Source organism: Mesoplodon densirostris, chromosome 10, assembly GCF_025265405.1.
Source record: "Mesoplodon densirostris isolate mMesDen1 chromosome 10, mMesDen1 primary haplotype, whole genome shotgun sequence".
In the NCBI taxonomy this organism is placed as follows: Eukaryota; Metazoa; Chordata; class Mammalia; order Artiodactyla; family Ziphiidae; genus Mesoplodon; species Mesoplodon densirostris.
Window position 1 is genome coordinate 66743325 of NC_082670.1, and position 20853 is coordinate 66764177.

Here is a 20853-nt window from a genome sequence, read left to right on the forward strand (position 1 = left end):
AGGACACGAAGTTGGAAGCAGAGAGGAGATGTGCCCAGGATTCCAGAGTGAGCAATAGAACCCAGGGTATGGCTGATGAGAGTGGTTCTGGGCAGGCCCATGCCTTCTCCTCTCTGTTGTCCCTGAATGTCCCTTTGCTCAGCAGGGGTGACCCTCCTCTATGGTGGAGAATGTGCTTCCAAGCCTTGTCCACGTGAAGCAAGTTGCTTGGGGCATCCCCGAGGCTCCTCTCAGTTGCTGTCAGAATGTCTGTTCCCCCAAGAAGGAAAGCATCTTGGGTGGGCAGGGAGAGGCCCCACTGTGGCTGTCCTGCCACCCAGCTGCTGACCTGGTGGGCCACGGAGGGGGTCAGCTCATCGATTGAGGGATCTTCCTTTCCACGCCTTCTCTCCAGGTGCTTAACCTGTTCATTGCCCTGCTGCTGAACTCCTTCAGCACCGACAACCTCACAGCCCCAGAGGACGACGGGGAGGTGAACAACCTGCAGGTGGCCCTAGCGAGGATCCAGGTGTTAGGCCGGCGCACCAAGAAGGCCCTTTGCAGCTTCCTCAACTGGCCCTTCTTGCTCCCCCGGCCCAAGGCAGAGCCCCAGCTGGTGGTGAAACTCCCACTCTCCACCTCCAAAGTTGAGAACCACATTACTGCTGACACGGCTGCGGGGAGCCCTGGAGGGCTCCTGGCTCCCAGAGGCCCCAGGGATGACCACAGTGACTTCATCACCAATCCTAACGTATGGGTCTCTGTGCCCATTGCCGAGGGCGAGTCTGACCTCGATGACTTGGAGGATGATGGTGAGGAGGATGCTCAGAGCACCCAGCAGGAAGTGATCCCCCAAGCGCAGGTGAGAGTTCTCCCACGGGACAGCCACAGGAAGCAGGGAGGGGACTTAGGGCTGGAGTGACAAGGGGCAGTAGGGAAACTTTGATGAAGAGGTTTTCCAACCTCAGGGCTGGCACAGCCTTGAAGAGCCCCAGGCAAGCCCGGCGTGAGACCCTTTCACATAAGAAAGCACAGGCCATGCCAAGCTTTCTGGAGGAGGCGACATTTAATCAGGGCCTGGAAGAAAGGGTCAGAATTCACCAGGCAAGCAGGGAGCAGGGGCACTGCTTGAGCCCCAGGCCACTTGGAGTTGCTTGAAATTGTCTTTCATATAGCTGCCCCATTTGCTCCACCCAATCCAGGCTCTGTGCAGGAGGTGCTAATAAGATTGCTCTAAGAACAGGATGTTGTCCAAGAGCAAGTCTCGTCTCATCTTCACCAGCAGCCTAAAAAGTCCTGATCATTATGTGACTCATTCATCCAGCTTTTCCTGACAGGGGATGTCACAGGGAAATGACACTTGTTCCTTTGGCACCAAAGAATTTGAAGCATATTTTTGGGTAATACATATATATATATATTTTTTTTAAATGCTTTGCATAGTTCCTTTCTACCTTAAGCTGATAAATCAACCCTCGTTAACCTCTTCTCAACAACTCAGGGCATGCACGTCTCCACAATGTAGGAAGGCAGGGGTCCCTGTGGGACCCGGGAACAGAGCGCTGCTGGCCAGGCCACTAAGTGGCCTCAGACAGCTGTGCTTTGTGTCTGTAGCTCTTCCCTAGCCTCCGTCCCTTGCAGCTGTCACTGCTCTTGTGTTCCAGCAGCTGCTGTTATCAGCTGCCATATTTTACATGCCTTTGTCTGGGTGACAGCCGAGGGCAGGGCGTCACCATCCCCAGAGTAAAGGACGTAAACTCTGTGACGCTGTCTCCACTCAGAGTCATTTTCAATTACTTTGGGGGTTCTTGGGGTCTCCAGAGGGCAAAGTTCACTACCACTCTGACCCCTGGACAAGTGATAATGGTCATGGCTAACATCTATGGAGCCAAGCACTGCTTGTGAAGTGCTTCACAAGTATGAACATATTTAGTCATCAAAATAACCAAATGAAGTAGATCTTGCCTTCTTAAGTTTGCAGATGGGAAAAATGAAAATAAGAGAGGTTAAATAACTTGCCTAATGTCACACAACTTGTAAGTAATGACGCCAAATATTACACACAGATCTATCTGGCTGTATGTATGTATGTTCGTTGCATATATTAGGTCCTTGGCTCTAGCAGATGATGATGTGCAATATCTCTTCAAAGTTAGAATTAGTTAGCTGAGGGTGGGCCCAGGTACCCAAGTTGGGGCTTTCTCTCACTAGCAGGAGCAGCTGCAACAAGTCAGGAGATGTGAGGACTACCTGCCACCCAGGAGCTCAGGTTCTGGAATGTTCTCTGAGGACCTGGCTCCATACCTAGGTGAGAAGTGGAAAGACGAGGCTCCTGCTCAGGACCCTACAGAGGTAGGTATGTGAGCTTCCTGGAGATGTTAAACAGCCTGCCGGACAATGACCAGTGGGATGGAGGGGATTGGAGGATAGGGCTGGGCGTGGGGTATTCCAGACTACACTCAACTACACTACACATGAGCAGAGGCTCATGTCTCATCTTGGGAATTTTTAAAGTCCTTCCAAACCTCTGGGCTAATCAGCATGATTTCACTGGGAAGAATGAGGTTCCATAGACTGGGGGACCGAGGACCTGTTCCTCAACCTCTCTGAGCCTCCGTGTCTCCCTCTGGGAAGCTGAGTGGTAATGGCTACTTGGTAGGCTTCTTTTGAGGCTTCAATGAGTTGCTGCTTGTCAAATGTTTAGCTCCTGCCTGAAAAGGAATAAGTGCCCAGAAAATGACAGCCAAGAAAAAAGGAAACAAAAGACAGTGCACAGAGAAAGTTAAGTATCTTTCAGAGCCAGCAGATAAAAGTCAGAGTTGCTGTGGGTGAGGAAGTCTTCCCTGTGACCATCTCCCACCTCCCACCCCCGCTTTCTGTTGTCCACACTGTCTTCTCGGGCCAAAAGCAGACTGGTGCCGGGGAGAGGCTATCTGTACTGAGTGCTGTACTGACAGACTTACATAGACTGAGCAGGAAGAAGATCTTATAAGAGGTAAAAATAAACTTGGTGGTTTCATTACAAATCTTTAAAGAAAACAAGCTACATTGAAAGAGGTATCTCTAAAGGTTTAGCATCTGTAATAGCACTGTATTAAATGCAAGAAGTTAACTTCACACCTAGCCACTGAGTGCCGATGGTGACAGGCACCGGGTAAGCAAAGATAAGGAAGACATAATTCATCCCAAAGTTATCAAGCCCATCAGCTTGAGGAGTGCCAGCCACTGGCTGTGTGCCTCTGGGCAAGGCTGACCCAGCGGGGTGAGAGAAGAAGGTGGGATGAGAAGGGATTTGAGGGCTCTGGGTGAACACCAGCCTCTTGGTTCCAGTTGGGTGAGGGTTGCCATCTTCTACACGTGGAGAACATGTTTCTGCTGAGCATTCTAAGGACTCCCCTGGCTAGTTTTCTCTACTCCGTGTTTTCAGTACACTACTGCTGGGGATTGTTTTTGTTTTTGTTTTGATTTTGTCCATGACCCTAGCCAGGCAGGGAGGATCTGACAGTGACAGATGGGGACCCACCCCACCATTTGGGTCCATTAGCCAAGCGATCAGGTTTACTAATATGAGAGCAGCTTCAGCTCCTAATTGAATTCATCTGGAAACATTATAGGACTGAAGCTGCCAGGAGGGCAACAGGGCCCCTGCAGCATTGCTCCATGATTAAATATTCAAGCCCAGTGAAGGCTGAGAGTCTTTATGGGTGTAATTACCGTGTCTCGGGCCATCGCCAGCCCTCCATCAGGGGCCTGGAGGTTTAAAGCCTCACACAGCTGAACCTCTGGGGCTCTTCAGAGAGCATGACTGTTCTGGGGCTCAGCTGGCAAGGCACCGAAACAGAAGGGACGCCATGGTGGGTCCAGCCCTGAGGGGCTCTCTCTGCATCTCGGAGCTCTGAGCCAGTCAGACCTGTGGTGACAATGTGCAGATTCACTGGGCCCCTCAGAGAGCTGGGTTCACTGCTGGGGCTTCTGCCCTGCAGGGAGTGGATGACACGAGCTCCTCAGAAGGCAGCACTGTGGACTGCCTGGATCCTGAGGAGATCCTGAGGAAGATCCCTGAGCTGGCGGATGACCTCGATGAGCCAGATGACTGCTTCACAGAAGGTAGGGTGGCAGCCACAGACCTCCTCCACTTGACATTCATTAGGGCCAGAATCCAGCTCAACAAGTACTCATCTGGTCACCTCTGTGTCCAGGGTTCTGGCCCGGGGTCCAGGGGAGACAGGCAAGCAGTGCCCCTTGCTCCTCACTCCCAAGCTTGAGGGCCCAGCATCAAACACAGATGCCAGACTCGCAGCAGCTGACTGGTGGGATCTGCATCTCGTGCCACGTCAGACATGGCAAACAGATGCTCTGCCTTCCTCATCACCCTCGAAAACACCTCACTGAGTTATAAACCAGCGCTCTTGAGGTTGAAAGGGAAAAGGTAGCCACCACCAAAACCCTTGACTTGGGACATAAAAGGACTCAGAGGAGGGCCATGATGCACCTGTGTCCCTGCATCTCCTATGTGACTCTTAAAGGCAGAACCTGCATCTTACTCTTCTTTTTCCTCAATGTTTAGAACAGTGAAGCCTGTTATATTCTCAATAGATATTTGTGCAATAAGTGAATAAACATATAGTTCATACTATGAAAGTAAGTGTGGCCTAAATAATTAAACAAACAAAGAAACCACTTAATTGAGTTTCCACTTTCACGTGACCCTTAGCTAGGCTGCCCCCAGGCCCCATTCCAGCCATGTGGAGACCCCCCAGTTCAGCACAGGCTCAAGGCATAGCCCCTCAGACACCCCCAGGCTCAGGCCCCATGTCTTGTCAAAGCTCCAGAGAAGGTGGGATAAGGATAAGGACTATACTATCATCTGTAGGGAGGAAGATGCTTGGGAGGAGGTGAGAGTGGGCAAGACCAGTGGTGGAGAGGGACACCTGAAGGGCACGATGGAGAGACTGCCTGAAAGGGACCCCACTTCTCTCATATTCCAGGAAAGAATTCTTTTCCAAAATAGCGGCAAGTGTGTTTCTCTGCAGAGTGGTTTCCCTTCAGGGCTGGAGTCAAAACATGCCTCCTTTACCAGTGGGGCATCACTCACCATCAGTCCCCTCTCCCCACAGGCTGCATTCGCCACTGTCCCTGCTGCAAAGTGAACAGCTTCAAGTTTCCATGGGCCGTGGGCTGGCAGGTGCGCAAGACCTGCTACCTCATCGTGGAGCACAGCTGGTTCGAGAGCTTTATCATCTTCATGATCCTGCTCAGCAGTGGAGCGCTGGTAAGCAGAAGTAGGGGTTCCATGCCACAAAGCCCTCCAGGTGGGGTCTCCACCATCCAAAGGCCCTGGAGCTGCAGCAATGGGCTCCCCTGATTCCTGGGCTGAAAGTCCCCAACGTGTGGCTGGAAGGCGAGCTGCAGCCCAGCATGAGGACTCCTCTTAGGAGGGCATGGTAGGTGCTTGAGGGGCCCATGTCGTGGCCTGTTACACCTGGCTGCTTGGATTTCAAGCAGTGAGTGTATACATCCCACTTTATTGTTGGGGAAACTGACACTCAAAGGGTTTATGGGACTTGTCCAAGGTTACCCAGCTTGTCAGTAGGAAAACCTAATTTTGCCTTCATTTGATCCCAAAGTCCCTGATTTTCCACCTTCTGACCTCCCAACACAGTGCCCTTTTCTGAGGGCCCAGTACGAAGAGGACCATCCTTCCCTGCCCTGTCAAGCCGCTTGCAAGTACTGCTATCACTCACTCAAATTGCATGGCAAATCATTACAACAGCACTTCTCAAAATTTAATCACCCGGGGAACTTGTTAAAATGCAGATTCTGATTCAGTAAATCTGGGGTGGGGCCTGAGAATTTGCATTACCAACAAGCTCCCACATGATGCTGACACTGGTCCACAGGCCACACTTTGAATAACAAGGCCTTACAGTCCTCTAGATTCTGAGTTAAGAGACTTCCTAAGCCCCTTGCTGAGTGTTGAGCTTTGTAGGACAAGGAAGGATGCTCTCTCTGCACCATGGCGTAGGCTCACTACACAGTCTCAACTAATCTTCCCAATGAACCAAGGTAGACGTAGACACAGGAAGGGACTCATCCTTGGCTGTCCACATTTTATGGATGAGGACGTCACAGCCTAAAGACACGGAGGGACCTGCCCAGGCTCCCAGCTCATTAGTTAAAGGGAGGACTAGCATCCCACTCTCTTGATTCATGGTTCCCAGTGTTTCCACTTGTCTTGCTCCCTGTGTGCCATTTACTCCCTGAAAATAATCTACGGACCATCTGGGCACCCACTTAAATGCCGTATTTCCCAGGAAGGGAGCCCAAACTGCTCAGGGTGTTGTCTCAGCCTTAGGGAGGAGCAAAGGCAGGTGAGAAGGTTTGATCTGAGAGATGGAAGGAAAGCTAGGCCAGCAAGGGCACAAAGCTGAGGGAGAAGTGTCTCACGGAGCAGGCTGGCCGGCCTGCCATCTTGGAGAGGGGGTGGCAGCGTCTGATGGTGCCCACTGCCCTGGCACAGGGTGGTGACGGCCCCCCTAGAATAGCAGTCTCAGCACAGTCCTGAGTGCAGAGGCCACACTGCGGGGCAAAGGGAGGCTGGGCAGTGCATTCTCCACACCTGCCCTTCCCTCTGTCCTGCAAATGATAACCTCAATCATTTGATGAGGACTAAGTGCCTTCTTCATCACCTCCTTCCCTTGTCCGTCTACTCCCCTTCTCCACACACCCCTGCTGCTCCCCTGCCCTCCCATCCCGGCAGGGAGCTCACATCCTAAACCAGCTGCTGGCCCCACCCCAGTGCTCTCCCTCCCCTCCCCATCTCCTTCCCCAGGGGACTGAACTGGCTGGCACCAAATTTAGTCTTCCTAATGCTTCTACTTTGAGTACGTTTAAAAAAAATAGCATGAGTTTTTATCTGACAAAGTAAAGAGAAAAAAAATACTTGGAAATTATAGGAAAATGCAAAGAAAAAATGTCACCCATTTTCCTATCACTCAAAGAGAATCTCACTTTGAAAACATTTTGGTGCATTTCCTTCCCATCTTTCTTAGGCATGTAATACATAAATATTACAAAACGGAAACCACATTTGTGCATTCTGTAATTTCTCAGTAAATTTTTTCAGTAATATGGTCCTCCTACCTCATTAAATGGCTGCAATGTAACTAACCCCCAAGCTCACTCCTAATAAGCATTGAATATCCTATGCACACTCCTTTGGAAACATTGGCTTATTTCCCGTCTTATGTCTAGCTTTAGAAGTAGAACCAGAAGCAGGAATTCTTGTGCAGTTTGTGGAGGGTGTGCTTTGAGCTGGAGCATGTGAAGGAAGTAGGACAGAACAGGGAATGGAGCTGGGAAAAGACATGGGTTCCCATGAAGCCCAGCCTCAGCCTGATCCCACAGGACCTCTGAAGCCTAAAGGGCCTCATGGGACTGTCCCACCTTGAGGCAAGGGGATGGTCAGACCCTGGCTGCGGCTGCCCCCAGAGGGGTGATATAGTCTCCTAAGGCGGAGGCACTTCCCTTCAGCCCAGGGACGTGTCCTCAGGCAACAGGGGCGCTCACCAGCCTTTAGCAACCAACGTTCACAGCAGCTGGGGATGGTCATACTGGCTCCTTAAACAGGATCTAGGTGGGACACCAACAACATCTAGTGTCCTTAGGATACATTCTTGAAGGCAGAATTGCTGGATTTCTAAAAGCTTTGAGTCATGTTACCAAGTTGGGGTCCCAAAAACTGAACCAGTTTTCACTCCGCCCAGCTGTATATGAGAGTAGCTGATTCCCCACAGCCAAACCGACTGCGGGGTTCCCCCCGACCATTCACTCCCATCCATGCCCTTTCCTCTTCATCAATCTGATAAAAGAAAAATGGCATACTCTCTTCATTTGAATTTCCTTGATTACCAATGAAATGCAGCATTCTTTTTCAGAGTTCACTGTTGAGTCTTACTTTCATTTTCGCGAACATCCTTTGTTGCTTTTATTTTTAAACTAAGTCACTGTTAGCAATCCCTTTGGTTCACTTCCAAAATCCAATTAGAGAAGGTTTCCTTTCTCACTTGTGTTCAGCTCCCCTGCAAAGTATAAGCAGGGCTGTGTGTCCCTGTTGGCTCCGAGGAAGTCCTCGTTTGTATCTCGCAGGGCCTCCTCCACTACCCCACCCTACCTCCCAGAGCAGAGAAGAAAAATGAAGCAGGCAAACTGGTTACCAAAGCTCTCTCAGGGGCTGACTGGGTCCTTCCCTGTCCCTGGGCCCCAGTGCTGTGGGTCTAGGCCGCCTACCATTTTGCTCCTTTCCTTCCAGGCCTTTGAAGATTTTTACCTTGACCAGAAGCCCACGGTGAAGGCCTTGCTGGAGTACACCGACAGGGTGTTCACGTTTATCTTTGTGTTTGAGATGCTGCTCAAATGGGTGGCCTATGGCTTTAAAAATTACTTCACCAATGCCTGGTGCTGGCTGGACTTCCTCATCGTGAACGTGAGTGTCTCAGTGGGCACTTGTGGGCTTTGGGGTCCTTTCCCCTGGCTGATGACTGCAACTAATGCAAAGGAAGCTTGGAGGCCTGGCCTTCAAGGGTGACTCCAAAGAGAAGTCTTAGCAAGGGGTCTGAGAATAACCCTGCGTACCTGTGATTCAGATAAGATCCAGGCAGTACATGATTCCAACACAACAGTGACATTCAGGTGAGTCTTCAGTTCCTAGGTCTCCATCCAGAAAGACTACTTACTACCTCTGTATTTTACATCCAAAGCAAGATGGCACATGACCTTGCATCCATTGTCAGGGCTTCTAGACCTAGGGATGCTGAGGACTTCCTGGCACAGAGAACCTGCCCTCCCACTGACTCAATGATCCCCAGCCCTGGCTGCACTTTAGAATCACTTGGGAAGCTCTTAAGAACACAGTGAACAAACACTACTCTTCCCAGAGATTGGAGTCTTACTGGTCCTGGGTGGAGTCCATGCATCAGTATTTTCTAAAAGCCCCTGGGCATGTCCAATGTGTAGACAGGATTGAGAACCACTGAGCTTAAACCAGTGGTGTCTCCCCAGTGGCACTAAAAGGGGCAAAGGGTCCCTTTGGAGAGGTGATGAACTGGAGCTCATGTGTTCAGATGAACCTGTGGCCACTAGCCCTGCATTAGGGGATTTACCAAGTGCCTCCCACACATTAAACTTGAGATTCCTCAAAGGTGTGAGGAGACCGTCCTCAATAAAGTCTCCTAAGAGCTCTCCTAGCCCCCAAAGCCCGGAGTGAACTCCTCCTCCTCTTAACCATACAGTCCTCTATCTATCCAAGCCCTTGCAGTCTTGGCTTTTCAGGATGGCTGCCTGAGCTATTTGTTCACTGCTGCATGTCTGAGGGTCCCTGCAGGTGGGGGAGGTACGTGCTATGTTTGCCTCTGCTTCCCACACTCCCACAGCCACTGGTGCCAAGGTCTGCACATCAGAGGTGTTAGGAAATGTGTCTGTATTTGGTGCTTGCCTCCTGAAGCTGGATGGCGTCCAGTTCAGAACATTCTGTCCAGCCTCCTGTGTTGGCAGGTCCTCCACAGCAGGTCTGTGCACCCAATTCTCTTCTTTCCTGATACCAATGTGCTAGCAGCGTCAGGCCACTGTACCACAGGGATTAGCTGTGAGGCCTGCAATCTGAGTCACAGGTGATAATTTTGTACATATCATATAATTATTCATAAATGAAAGGAAAATTTTATTCCAGCTACCCACTCTTGTTAGGGGCAGTCACTTCTAAGTACTCACTAATTTCAGTCCTTATCCCCTGATGTGGTCACCCACTCATCCATCCATCCATCTGCCTACTAATTCTTCCTTCTAAGCATCCATCCCTCCTTCCATCTATCCAACTATTCACCCTTCCTTTTTCCTTCCTTCCAAACATCCATTCATGTTTACTTCTTGTTTATCCTGTCAGTCCTCTCCTTCCATCCGTCTATTCTCACTCTTCTTTCCCTCCTCCCTTCTGCCCATCTATTCATCCTAACCTTCCTTCCATCCCTCTATCAATTTGTCCTTAACCCTTCTATCTTTCTATCTTTTGACTTGTCTTTCTATTGAACTATCCAGTCATCTAACCTACTATTCACTCATTCAAGCACCTTCCATCCAATTTCCCTTCTGTTCACACATTTTCCATCTTTCTATTCTTCCTTTACCTCACCCATCTATCCTTCCTTTCTTCCACCCATCTGTCCACTCACCTCTTTTTCTTCCATTCATCCATCCACCCACCCATTCTTCCATCCAGTCAACCTTCCATCATTCTCTAATCTCTTCCATTCCTCTACCCATCTCTCTATCTTTTCATTCATCCATCATTTATCCAGCCATCCATCCTTCCCCAATTCATCCATCCCATTCATCCACTATCCATGATTTTATACTTTATCTTTCTTCTTTGCTTTCTTTCTTCCATTCTTCCTTTCAACTCTCATATCTATCTTTGTATCATTTAGTCCATTCTTCTATCCAACCATCATTCAACTTTCCATCAAGATTTCTTCCTTCTTTCTTTCCTTCCTTCCTTCCATCCATCCATCCCAACATGCCTCTCTCTATTTTTTCAATTTATCAAATGCTTATTTATATCAATAACTACTGCATATAAGATTGTTTTATGAAGTGCTTTGGGGGGGATAGAAGCCAAGAAATAAAAATTCCCTATCTCCAGGAGTTTATACTTTACTCTTCTAGCAGATAGGACAACAGAGAGAAATAAACATATGATGAGGGAGGATGTGGTGAGCACTGCTGGAAATAGTGTCTTAGGAACATAGAGACATGAACCTGCTTCCACTATGGGGGTTGTGTAGCTGGGCAGGCTTCATATAGGAGGTGGCATTAGATATAAGGCTTAAAATGAGCAGGAGCAACAAGGTGCAAAAAGGACTGGGGGTGGTCAATCTTAATTAAAGAATGACCCTGGGCAAAGGCACAGACACAGGTACATTTAGGGAACAACTTGATTTGGGTAGGATATGTGGGTGAAATATGACTGGAAAAGCAGGCTGTGGCCATATAATACAGGCTAAGGAGTCTGGAGCTTATCCTGAGATGATAAAGCATCAGTGAAGGTTGGGAGTAAGAGAGAAACATGATCATAATCAAATTTGCAGAGGAGAATGGATGGGATGGATGCAATACGGGAGCCTAGAGACCATTTGGGAGGCTTGTGGCCTGAGCAGTGGGAATGGAGCTGGGCTTGGATGGGAGGGCTTTGTTGGAGAGGCCCTAGCTCCTAATTGCCCCAACTGCAGATTTTGCACATGAGGCAGACTTCCCAGAGGCTGAGCAAAAGACTGAACAGGGTCCAGCATGGAACTGGCCCCAAACCTCCTGCTCTCACTAAGCCAGGCAGCTGGGTGCCACCTGCTGGTGTCTGGAGCCTTGCCTGGTTGGAGGAAGAGGGTCATTTCCATTCCAGTTTTCTGTCCTGGTGGAATAAGCCAAAATTCATAGAACAGGCATTGTTTGGGGCTCTAGCACCCAAGTGTAAACCCTTCCCTTTCTGACATCCCCTCCTAGCTGTCAAGATAAGCTGAGCCTGAATTCAGCCCACCAGTCGTGGTGCAGTTGGGGGTCTCCCAGGATTGGGTCACAGTCTCTGGCAAACTCAAGCCAATGCACAGGGTATCTCCCTGGCACCTTCAAAGTTCCTGGAAGGTGTGACCATTTTTCCATGTAAGTTTGTGCCTTTGCAGTCCTTGGTCCAACACTTTAAAAAATGCAAAACTGACCAACCAACAGGGGCTCACAACTCAGTCATTATATCTCAGCTATCTGTCAAAGCTGAATCTCCTGGCCCCATGCCAGTCACTCTTCCTGAAAAACTGCAGAGCTGTGAGGGCCTCGGAGTTCTCTTAGTCTGATTCCTCATTTTACAAAGGTTGAAAGTACAACCTGCACTAACAAGGCACTGACCCAAGGTCACAAAAATATCAGGGTTGAGAGGGAACTAGACCCCACCCAGCTCAGGACTCTTTCTTCCCCACTTTTCTCAGCACGTACAATCGAGACTCACTTTATATTCCTCAAGATAGACTTCCTGCATACCCCCCATGAAGGTCCAGCATCTCTCCAAGTCTCTGAAAGTTAGTCAAATTCTAAAGGCTGTTGGGACCTGGCTGGTGCCTCTAGAGAGGAAAGGGAAGGCTGATTTACTACCCTGGGAGCTTGATCACCTACGTACAAGGGGGTGGCAATGTGGGAGACTGAGATTTTCTTGGCCAAAAGTTCAGATAAATGATGAATGATATCTTTAATGAAAGAGAAGAGATTGGACTCTCACTATACCTCTCGTTGGAGTTCGGAATAAGGTGGGAGCCAGGATGATGGCTCTGACAGAGTAGGGAGTGGGAGGATTTCCTGTCTCCATCCACCAGGGTCAACTTTCTGGAACCCTAGGGTGATGCTTTTGCTCTCTGCCTGCACTCAGATCTCACTGACAAGCCTTATAGCGAAGGTGCTGCAGTATTCTGATATGGCATCCATCAAAGCCCTTCGGACCCTCCGTGCCCTGCGGCCACTGCGAGCCCTGTCTCGATTTGAAGGCATGCGGGTAAGACCTATCTCCTAACTGCTCTGATCTGCAGCATTTGGTACCCATTCCCCCTTTACGTCCTCCATACTACTGACCCTGAGCTCCAGGCCCTACCCCCACAGGTCAGCTCAGGGGTCCCCACTTTCTGCTGTCACATTGGTGGTGCTGCAGTATCCTAACTCTCCTAGTTCTCCTTCAAGTCGCTCTGTAAGCCCACTTCCCTTCTCACCTCAAACAGCACATCTACCAGGACTCAGACCTCACTCTCTCCTGCTCTTAGTGAGGCAATCCTGCTTCACGGAGTCACAAGCATCTCTTACCTCAATCTCCCCACCCTGTCTTTTGTCCCTATTGCCAAAATATCTGGAACACCCCAAGCTCTTCATCTTTCCATGACAAATGAGCCTTGCCTCTGACACTCCATTTAAATGCAGTGACATTAGCAGCTCAGCAGCTCAGTCACCACCCACTGGAATGCATCTTCTCTCCAACCCAGCAGAGTCATTGGGTCCTATGGATTCTCTCCTTTTATCCATCCCTCTCCTCATCCAAGGCTTTCAGCCGCCACCTCGCCCTCACTGTCTTCCTCAGGATGGAATGCTCACAAGTCTGGCCCTTGTCTTATGGGGGATGAGGGACTGCTCATTTTCTCCCCTCCCCTTCCACATAATTACGAAAGTCTTCTGGTACAGAAAGCAAGGTTTGCTTTCTTCCTCCACCACTGCCTCAAAGAAGACATCGTACCTTCAAAACAAAAGTGGACTTTTAAAATTAACTTGTACCTTTACAAACGCTAGGAGCTTATGATTGAAATACTTTGATGTTTATTTTATTTTATCTCCAGGTTGCTAATTTACAAATAAGCAAGTTTGTGAATATGGATTTGGGTTTTCACTGATTCTTGACCAAAGCACACTATAAACTGTATTTTATAAACATATAGTTTATAAAATAAAGCAAAGTTCTAGAAGTCTGTATGTGCAAGTACAAAACACACACTGGCACCCCTAAATGAGTATGTATGTGCTTGTAAATATGTCCATCTCCTCAGTCCTAAGGAGACACACTGAAACCTGCCCTGAATGAACTTTAGACAGAATGTATAAACCCATCCTCACTGCCCAGTGTCTCTGTTTTCTGAGTCTGAATTATGGCTCTAATTAACCCGCTTCTCTTGCTTCCACTGGCTCATGAAGCAGCCCGAGTGAGGGTAGAAAGAACTGGGATCGGGCAAGAAGGGTGTGGCATAGGTGGGGTTCCAGGTCTTTCTGCCTTTCCCCCCAGGTGGTGGTAGATGCCCTGGTGGGCGCCATCCCCTCCATCATGAACGTTCTCCTCGTCTGCCTCATCTTCTGGCTCATCTTCAGCATCATGGGTGTGAACCTCTTCGCAGGGAAGTTTCAGAAATGCATCAACAAGACCAGTGAAGGCTTTCTTCTTGTGCCTTGGACTACTGTGAATAACATGTCTGACTGTGAACGTCAAAACCACACTGGAAGCTTCTTTTGGGTCAATGTGAAGGTCAACTTTGATAATGTTGCAATGGGCTACCTCGCACTTCTGCAGGTGGTGAGTCCTGAGATCAACCATGTCTCTTCCTTTGGCTGCTCGATAAAGTGGAGGGCCTGGGGTCTCCCAGAAGATGCTATGTGGAGACTTTGCAAGGGGTAGCACTCAGTGTGAAGTGAGATTATTCCCTGTTCCTACAGACTGCACCATGAGGCTAGAGGGCCCTACCAATGAGTGTGATCTCCCAGTAGTGCAATTAGACCAATTTGGGCTAATAGAAGAGAATAAAGGGATAGGCCTGCCATGGGGCTATATCAGGTGATGACTTAGAATTCACTACTTGTACAAAATAGACCTGGTATAGCCACACAGACTGAACAGTCTTCTATTGCAGATCGTCTCCTAGAGGGTAATAAATTATGTTCCAGTCTATTGTAATGATAGGTAATGCTTGTAATGATGACAGTCAATAACATTCATGCTTCCATTCATTCATTCATCCTTTGCCTTCATCCACTTGTTCATTCAGTGTTAATGCAATTGCTTATACATTTGTCATGCAGTTACCCACAACTTCCTGCACTCCACCCTTTGTTCATGCATTCGTTCAACAGCTAGTCCCTGAGTAGCTATGTAGTGCCAGGCACTGAAATCAGAGACATGTCAGAACTGGCTTCCGGGGGGCCAGTGCTCTATGAGAAAAACAGACAAATAAGTGAATCAAAACAGAGGCCAATGTAGATGGATGGGCAGACACTGAGTGGCCTCTGTTCCTTGTTTCCAGGCAACCTTTAAAGGATGGATGGACATCATGTATGCAGCTGTCGATTCCCGGGAAGTGAGTCTCAGCCCGTGGTGCCTACCGCCTCCCCCTCTGTGCCTCCCGCCCACATTAGTCTATTTGAAATGGAGTGAAGGTGGCCTTGGTGCTGGAAGAGGTGATCACCCAGCAGTCTGGCACTATCCCCCCCCTGGAGCAGTGTCCAGCTGGCCTTCTGTTGGATATTTAAGCTGACCTAGTCTCCTAGGCTTCTCAAGTTCTTCCTCTGTTCACCATTGAGGAAATTATCAGATAACCTCTAAAGGACTGTGCATGAGGGCACTCCCTGGGCAGAGGCAGGGCCAAGGGCAGTGGCTAGCTAGAACAGTGGAATTTCAGGTACTGTCACAGCAGCCAGGTGGAGGAGATGGGTGCTGTTGGGGAAGGACCCTTTCCTGCTGGGGCACAAGACACCGCTGATGCCCTGCCCCATATCCCCTCAACCCACCTCTAAGTTCACTCTCATCCTTTGTTTCTTATTCTGTCTGAGATTTGATTTTCTTCAGTGCCTCAGAGCTGGCTCAGCAGCTCTTCCCCCAAGGGCAGAGGACTTCGAGTCTACAGGGGCAACCCTCACAGATAAGCTCTGGGAGTCTGTAGATAAAAGCTCTAACTTCCCTGTCCCTTGGAGGTACAATTCTGAAGTGTGTTCTACAGTCTTTAGAGCATGGAGTGCCTGTTGCCCATGGTAGTGGTGCTGCCTTTATCCTGTTCCTGCCTCCCCCTCTCTCACTTCTGCTTCCTGGGATCACCTCCCAAATAAGCCACCTGCAGCCAGGTCCTTGTCTCAGGGTTCTTTGGGGTAAACACAAGCTAAGATGCCCCCTCGTCCCCATGCCCCCACTTGTCTGCTCACAGGTGAACATGCAGCCCAAGTGGGAGGACAACGTGTACATGTACTTGTACTTCATCATCTTCATCATTTTTGGCGGCTTCTTCACACTCAATCTCTTCGTTGGGGTCATCATTGACAACTTCAACCAACAGAAAAAAAAGATAAGTGGGGCTTAGGTGTTTCTGTGGTAGTGATGAGTCTTAGACTTACCGTCAGTCCCCGGGCCTCGTGACTGAAGCAACACTAGTCACAGCCCCCATGCCTGACCAGGAGCCCAATCTTGGCCTTCAGCACCAACACCAACCTTTGCCCCCTGATTGCAGGCTTCACCCCTGTCTGGGGTCTGGGCCCAGAGAGGGCTGAAGGCTGCCATATGGGGGCAATAACAGTGGTGTGTGTTATCCTATCTCTCTGCACTTAGGGGGCCAGGACATCTTTATGACAGAGGAGCAGAAGAAGTACTACAATGCCATGAAGAAATTGGGCTCCAAGAAGCCCCAGAAGCCCATCCCACGGCCTCTGGTGAGCCCCAGAGCTCGCCTCTCTAGCAGAGAGTGTCTGGAAATCCAACCTGACAGCCCATGCCTGTGCTGGTAGGCGTCTGGCCAATGCTCTCTGTGGAGGAGGAGATCTGGGTTGAGTTTGAGGATGAGGTAATGAGAGTTCCCAGGCCCAAGGAAGAAAAGTCTGCAAGAAGCAACTCTGATCTTCTGGAGTGAACATACTCCTGCAGGTGTTCCAGATAGACCTGTTTAGGGAAGTACTTGAGTTGCCCAACAGGCTTAAGTTTCCAGCACCAGATCAGGAACAGATTAGGCTAAATGACAGTAAGGATGGTTAGAGCCCTGAGATGAAACATTTGTGGTTATGCATTTTGATGTAGGTTGCAATGGATTGCCAGCCTCACCCCACATTCTACCCCATGCCTACAGGAAGACAGAGAGGAAATAGCTAAACCCAACCACCCTGGGATCCTGGGCCCAGTCGTGGTCATGGTCAGGTGACACAATAGGAACCAAAAATTATCCTACTCTAGTGTTTAAAGATTGACCAAAACTTAGAGGCATACTCCCCTGTGATTCCTTTATTCACAAAGATCCATGGCACAATCCCATTAGCCCTTCCCCACACAAGGGCAAAACCTAAGGACCTTTAGCAAAGGTACAGGCCTTTCCCTAAATGAATCAGGGAGACTTACATTCTGTTGGCCAAGACATTAGAATTTCTAAATCAAGGCATGGGGTTTGCATAAGATACTAAAAACTTCATGAGCACAAAGTCTTAAAAACATTTACAGGAGGAAAAGAAAATGCTATGACCTTTCACATGCTTTACTTGGAAACAGTGGTCACAAATGTATTACTATTCTCCATTCTGATAAGAAGTGTTACAATGGGGAGTGATAAGATGTTCAGACCTCTGTAGGGGCAGAGGTGTCCTTCCAAATACCTCATAAGATCAAGATAACTGGGGTTGAGTTAGCCTGAGGGAGAGTCCCTAAGGCTCAGGGAGTATCCCTCCAATGTCCAGTGGGCAGGAACAGGCACAAAATTAGAAGATGTAGGTGAAAGGCTGAGCCCAGCCAATCAGAGTCAAGCAGGGGTTACGGGAGAAGGATCCTAAGACTTAATGAGAAGCGAGCAGTTAGGTCTCTGCTGACCTTTTCTGGTGGCTGGACTGATATTGAATCCACATTTGAACAGACACCAAGGTGTTCTGTGCTGGGGTCAACCCTTGGCAAAATCATGACAGTTTTGGGTACCCTTCCCTACATACTTGCTCCATCTCTCTATAACATCTCAGCTTCTCCCCTCTCATCAGCCAATCTGACAGGCCACCATAGCTTCCTTCTCTCAAGGAAGACAGTTTCCTTGGGACAGGGTGAGCTGCATTTCCAAAAGCGACCCTGGAAAGGACACTATCTTAATATAAAGGTAGGAACCTAATGCTGAAATTCCAGGCACTGCAGTAGGAGTGGAAGTCAGTGGTTGGGCAGGAAGACCTACAACAGAATCATCATGTCTCCTAATCAAGCCATCCCCAAGGTCCTCCAAGGTTGGCACTGGAGGAGGTCTTCCATACAGATAAGCGAAGTGAGACCTCATAGCCCAGCTGTGTTCCTGACATTAGCCATCCCTTTGGATGGGAGGGGGTGTATATTACTAACTAACTATCCACACTATAAAAGCTTTAGTGGAGGAACATGGCTCTCTCCTTAATATTCTGGTCGAGGCATGGCAAACATTATTTCCTTTGTTCCCTTTAGCATAGCTGAGGCAAGGCTGGAACATTTAAACAAGACTTTGAGGTTTAGGGATACCAAAAGGGAAACTAGCAGATCAGGGCCCAGGCAACAATTGGCATCTGGCTGCTCTCCAGAGCCCACGAGCCTTGGCGCATCCTAGCTCCTGGCCGGCATCCATATGGCAGGCAAAGTCTTGGCACCCACCCCACAGTGAGACAAGCCTGATCATCTGCCCTCCACAAAGTCCAGAGCCAAGAAAGAAGCCCAAGCAATAAGAGAAATGCCCACTCCCTCCTAAGACTCACCTTCCCAGCTCCAGTTTCCTCCTCACTAGATTATTGGCACTGGAAAGGCCATCTTCTTCCCCGAAGGGTCCCAACAGGTTGAGCTGGTCAGGTAAGCTGAGCATTGGCACAGGACTCTGCTCCACAGGTGCATGGGTGACAGTTCATGGTAGGACCAGCCTTGGATGACATAGGGACCTCCAACACAGGCATGTACATACTACTCCTTGCCACACGTGAAGCCCAAGTTCTAAATCTTATGCTTCATCCATAGCAGAGACTAAGGCTTCCACAAGACTGGGAAATTTTATTCTATAACATTCCCTACTATAGAAACCACTAAAAGCAGGTTTCACATACTCCACTTTATAGGAAAATAATTGGCTCCAGAATATCACATCATCAGTCACCCACTTCATCATCTCTGAGAGCCCCAAGGGTTGCAAAGAAGTCATCCCTGCCCACAAGCTAAGCCAAGAGCAACTAGAAAGCTGCTCCACTACCCAGCAGCTGAATATCCAGGGCAAACTTGATGCCCAGAACTTAGTAATGTTACCTGCTCTGTTTAATTAGAAGTCGTGAATGGGCCTCTTTTTTTTTTTTTTTTTTTGCCATTTTCAGTGATGAAATGAAAGCTATTAGTGGCTCAGCATCTCAGAAAAGACATGAGCCAGCAGCCATGCCTGGAGCCAGACCCACTCTGATTCTTTGCTCAAACCCTGCAGGGTAGCAAGCCATCCCCACCATGAAGCAGAAAGCAGGAACCAACCTCTGTCACAGCCCTTCTCCCCTTTGTGGCTCCTGGGAGCTCCCTGGTGAGACTCATGACAGGTTCCTTTCTCCCTCACAGCCACTCATGCAGAGCCCTGTACACAGACACATTCAGGAAGTGCCTTTTGTACAGAATTAAATGTAATCAACCTAGTGGAGTGGCTTTATAATTCTGTTTGAAGTGTGTGTAATTCAGAGCTGTCCGTTCTGTCATCCATTCATTCATCTGCCTATTGATCATCTGTTGCATTCCAGATACTATGCAGACACTGGGGATAGGGCAGCGAGATGTTCCTGCCCTCACAGAGATGACAGTCCAGTGACACAGGAAAACAATTAGTAAAAATCACGCACATATTAAGTCACAGGCTGGAGAAATTGCCAAGGGAGAAAGAATGGGGTGAAGAGCAAAGGGTACATAGGACTAAGCCTTGAGGAACGCTGATATCTAAAGGTTGAGTAAAGAAGACTCAAAAAAGAGCAGACAGAAAGGCAAGAAAAGAACCAGGGGAGTAAAGCCTCTGGGAACCAAGAAAAGAGAGTTTCAAGGCAGAGGGGACCGTAAGCGATGTCAAACCAGTATTTTGGATGTTACGAGTGATCTTAACAAGCACCATTTCAATGGCAGGATGGGGACAAAAGCTATGTTGGAGTAGGCTGAGGCGTGAATGGGAAACAGTGATTGCACACAACTCCTTCAAGAAATTTAACTGTGAAAGTGAAGAGAGAAGTAGGCTGGTAGCTGGAGAGAGATGTGAGATTCAGGAAGATTTTTCTCTAAGTTAGGAAAAACTAGGTCATTAGAGATTTAGGTAAGGAACCGAGAGCTAATAGCCAAGAGTGGCCAAGTGTGGCCAAGAGTCTCACTCATCAGTAATGAAGCAGAGGGACCAGGAGGTCAGTAAGTGGTAGCAATGAAGAGGGGGCAAAGGAAGGATAACTTGAAGACACAGGCATCAGAGGAGGAAGGGTTTTACAAGACACAGGAGGAGCAAAGGTCTGGGAGTGACAGTGGGGAACAAGAGGGACCCCAGCTCTGCCCCCAGCCCTGGGGTCCATGGCGTGAGGAGAGTGAGCAGCCACTGAGTAGGAGGAGGAGTTTGCAGATCAAGGCAGGTGAGTTCCACAGAGCTCAGAAGTGTCTGAGAAGGTGAGGGTGGAGGATGAGGTTGGAATCAAGAGCCTACAGACCAGTAAGATGTTAACAGCACAGGAAAGTCTAGAGGGCCACACCAGGAAAAATTTTTTAAACACCATAAAAATAACCCCCTAAAAATGATCTCTTGGTTGTCCAGGCCACTCTGCCTGTCTCCAAGAATGCAAACAACCAAGACCTGCTTAGACATCTGCACAGCCCAGGAATAAAAAGAACATTTGCAGGAATCAGTTGCACCACTACACTTGGCTTTACCCTCAAATAAATACTTTTTCAAGCAGTTCTTGGACTCTCACTCTATGCAGGGCACTACAGGAACACAAATAAGACATGGCTCTATGCTCAAAGAGCTCGTTGTCTAGTAGAAAAGAGAAGTATACATGAAACACTAGAACTCAAGACTGACTGTAAAGGTTGTGGGAGCCCAAAGAAGGGACAGAGCAATGCAGTGTGAGGTGACTGAGGAAGATTCCCTGGAGGAAGTGGGGCTTAAGAGAGATGGATCACTCAAGGCAATGGGGATTGATTGATTGATTGATTTTACATCTTTATTGGAGTATACTTGCTTTACAATGTTGTGTTAGTTTCTGCTGGACAACAAAATGAATCAGCTATATGTATGCATATATCCCCATATCCCCTCCATCTTGAGCCTCCCTCCCATCCTCCCTATACCACCCCTCTAGGTC

The 20853-nt window shown here is 48.7% G+C and overlaps 1 protein-coding gene across 1 annotated transcript in view; it reads left to right on the top strand.

Annotated features, from left to right (window-relative positions):
* Positions 1-20853, top strand: part of SCN10A (sodium voltage-gated channel alpha subunit 10) — a 76359-nt gene that overhangs the window by 50954 nt on the left and 4552 nt on the right. The window contains exons 15-24 of the mRNA XM_060111474.1: positions 395-841; positions 2191-2331; positions 3963-4086; positions 5097-5251; positions 8291-8464; positions 12440-12562; positions 13829-14113; positions 14838-14891; positions 15732-15869; positions 16126-16230. Of these exons, the coding sequence (XP_059967457.1) occupies positions 395-841; positions 2191-2331; positions 3963-4086; positions 5097-5251; positions 8291-8464; positions 12440-12562; positions 13829-14113; positions 14838-14891; positions 15732-15869; positions 16126-16230 (1746 nt within the window). The remainder of the gene's footprint in view (positions 1-394; positions 842-2190; positions 2332-3962; positions 4087-5096; positions 5252-8290; positions 8465-12439; positions 12563-13828; positions 14114-14837; positions 14892-15731; positions 15870-16125; positions 16231-20853) is intronic.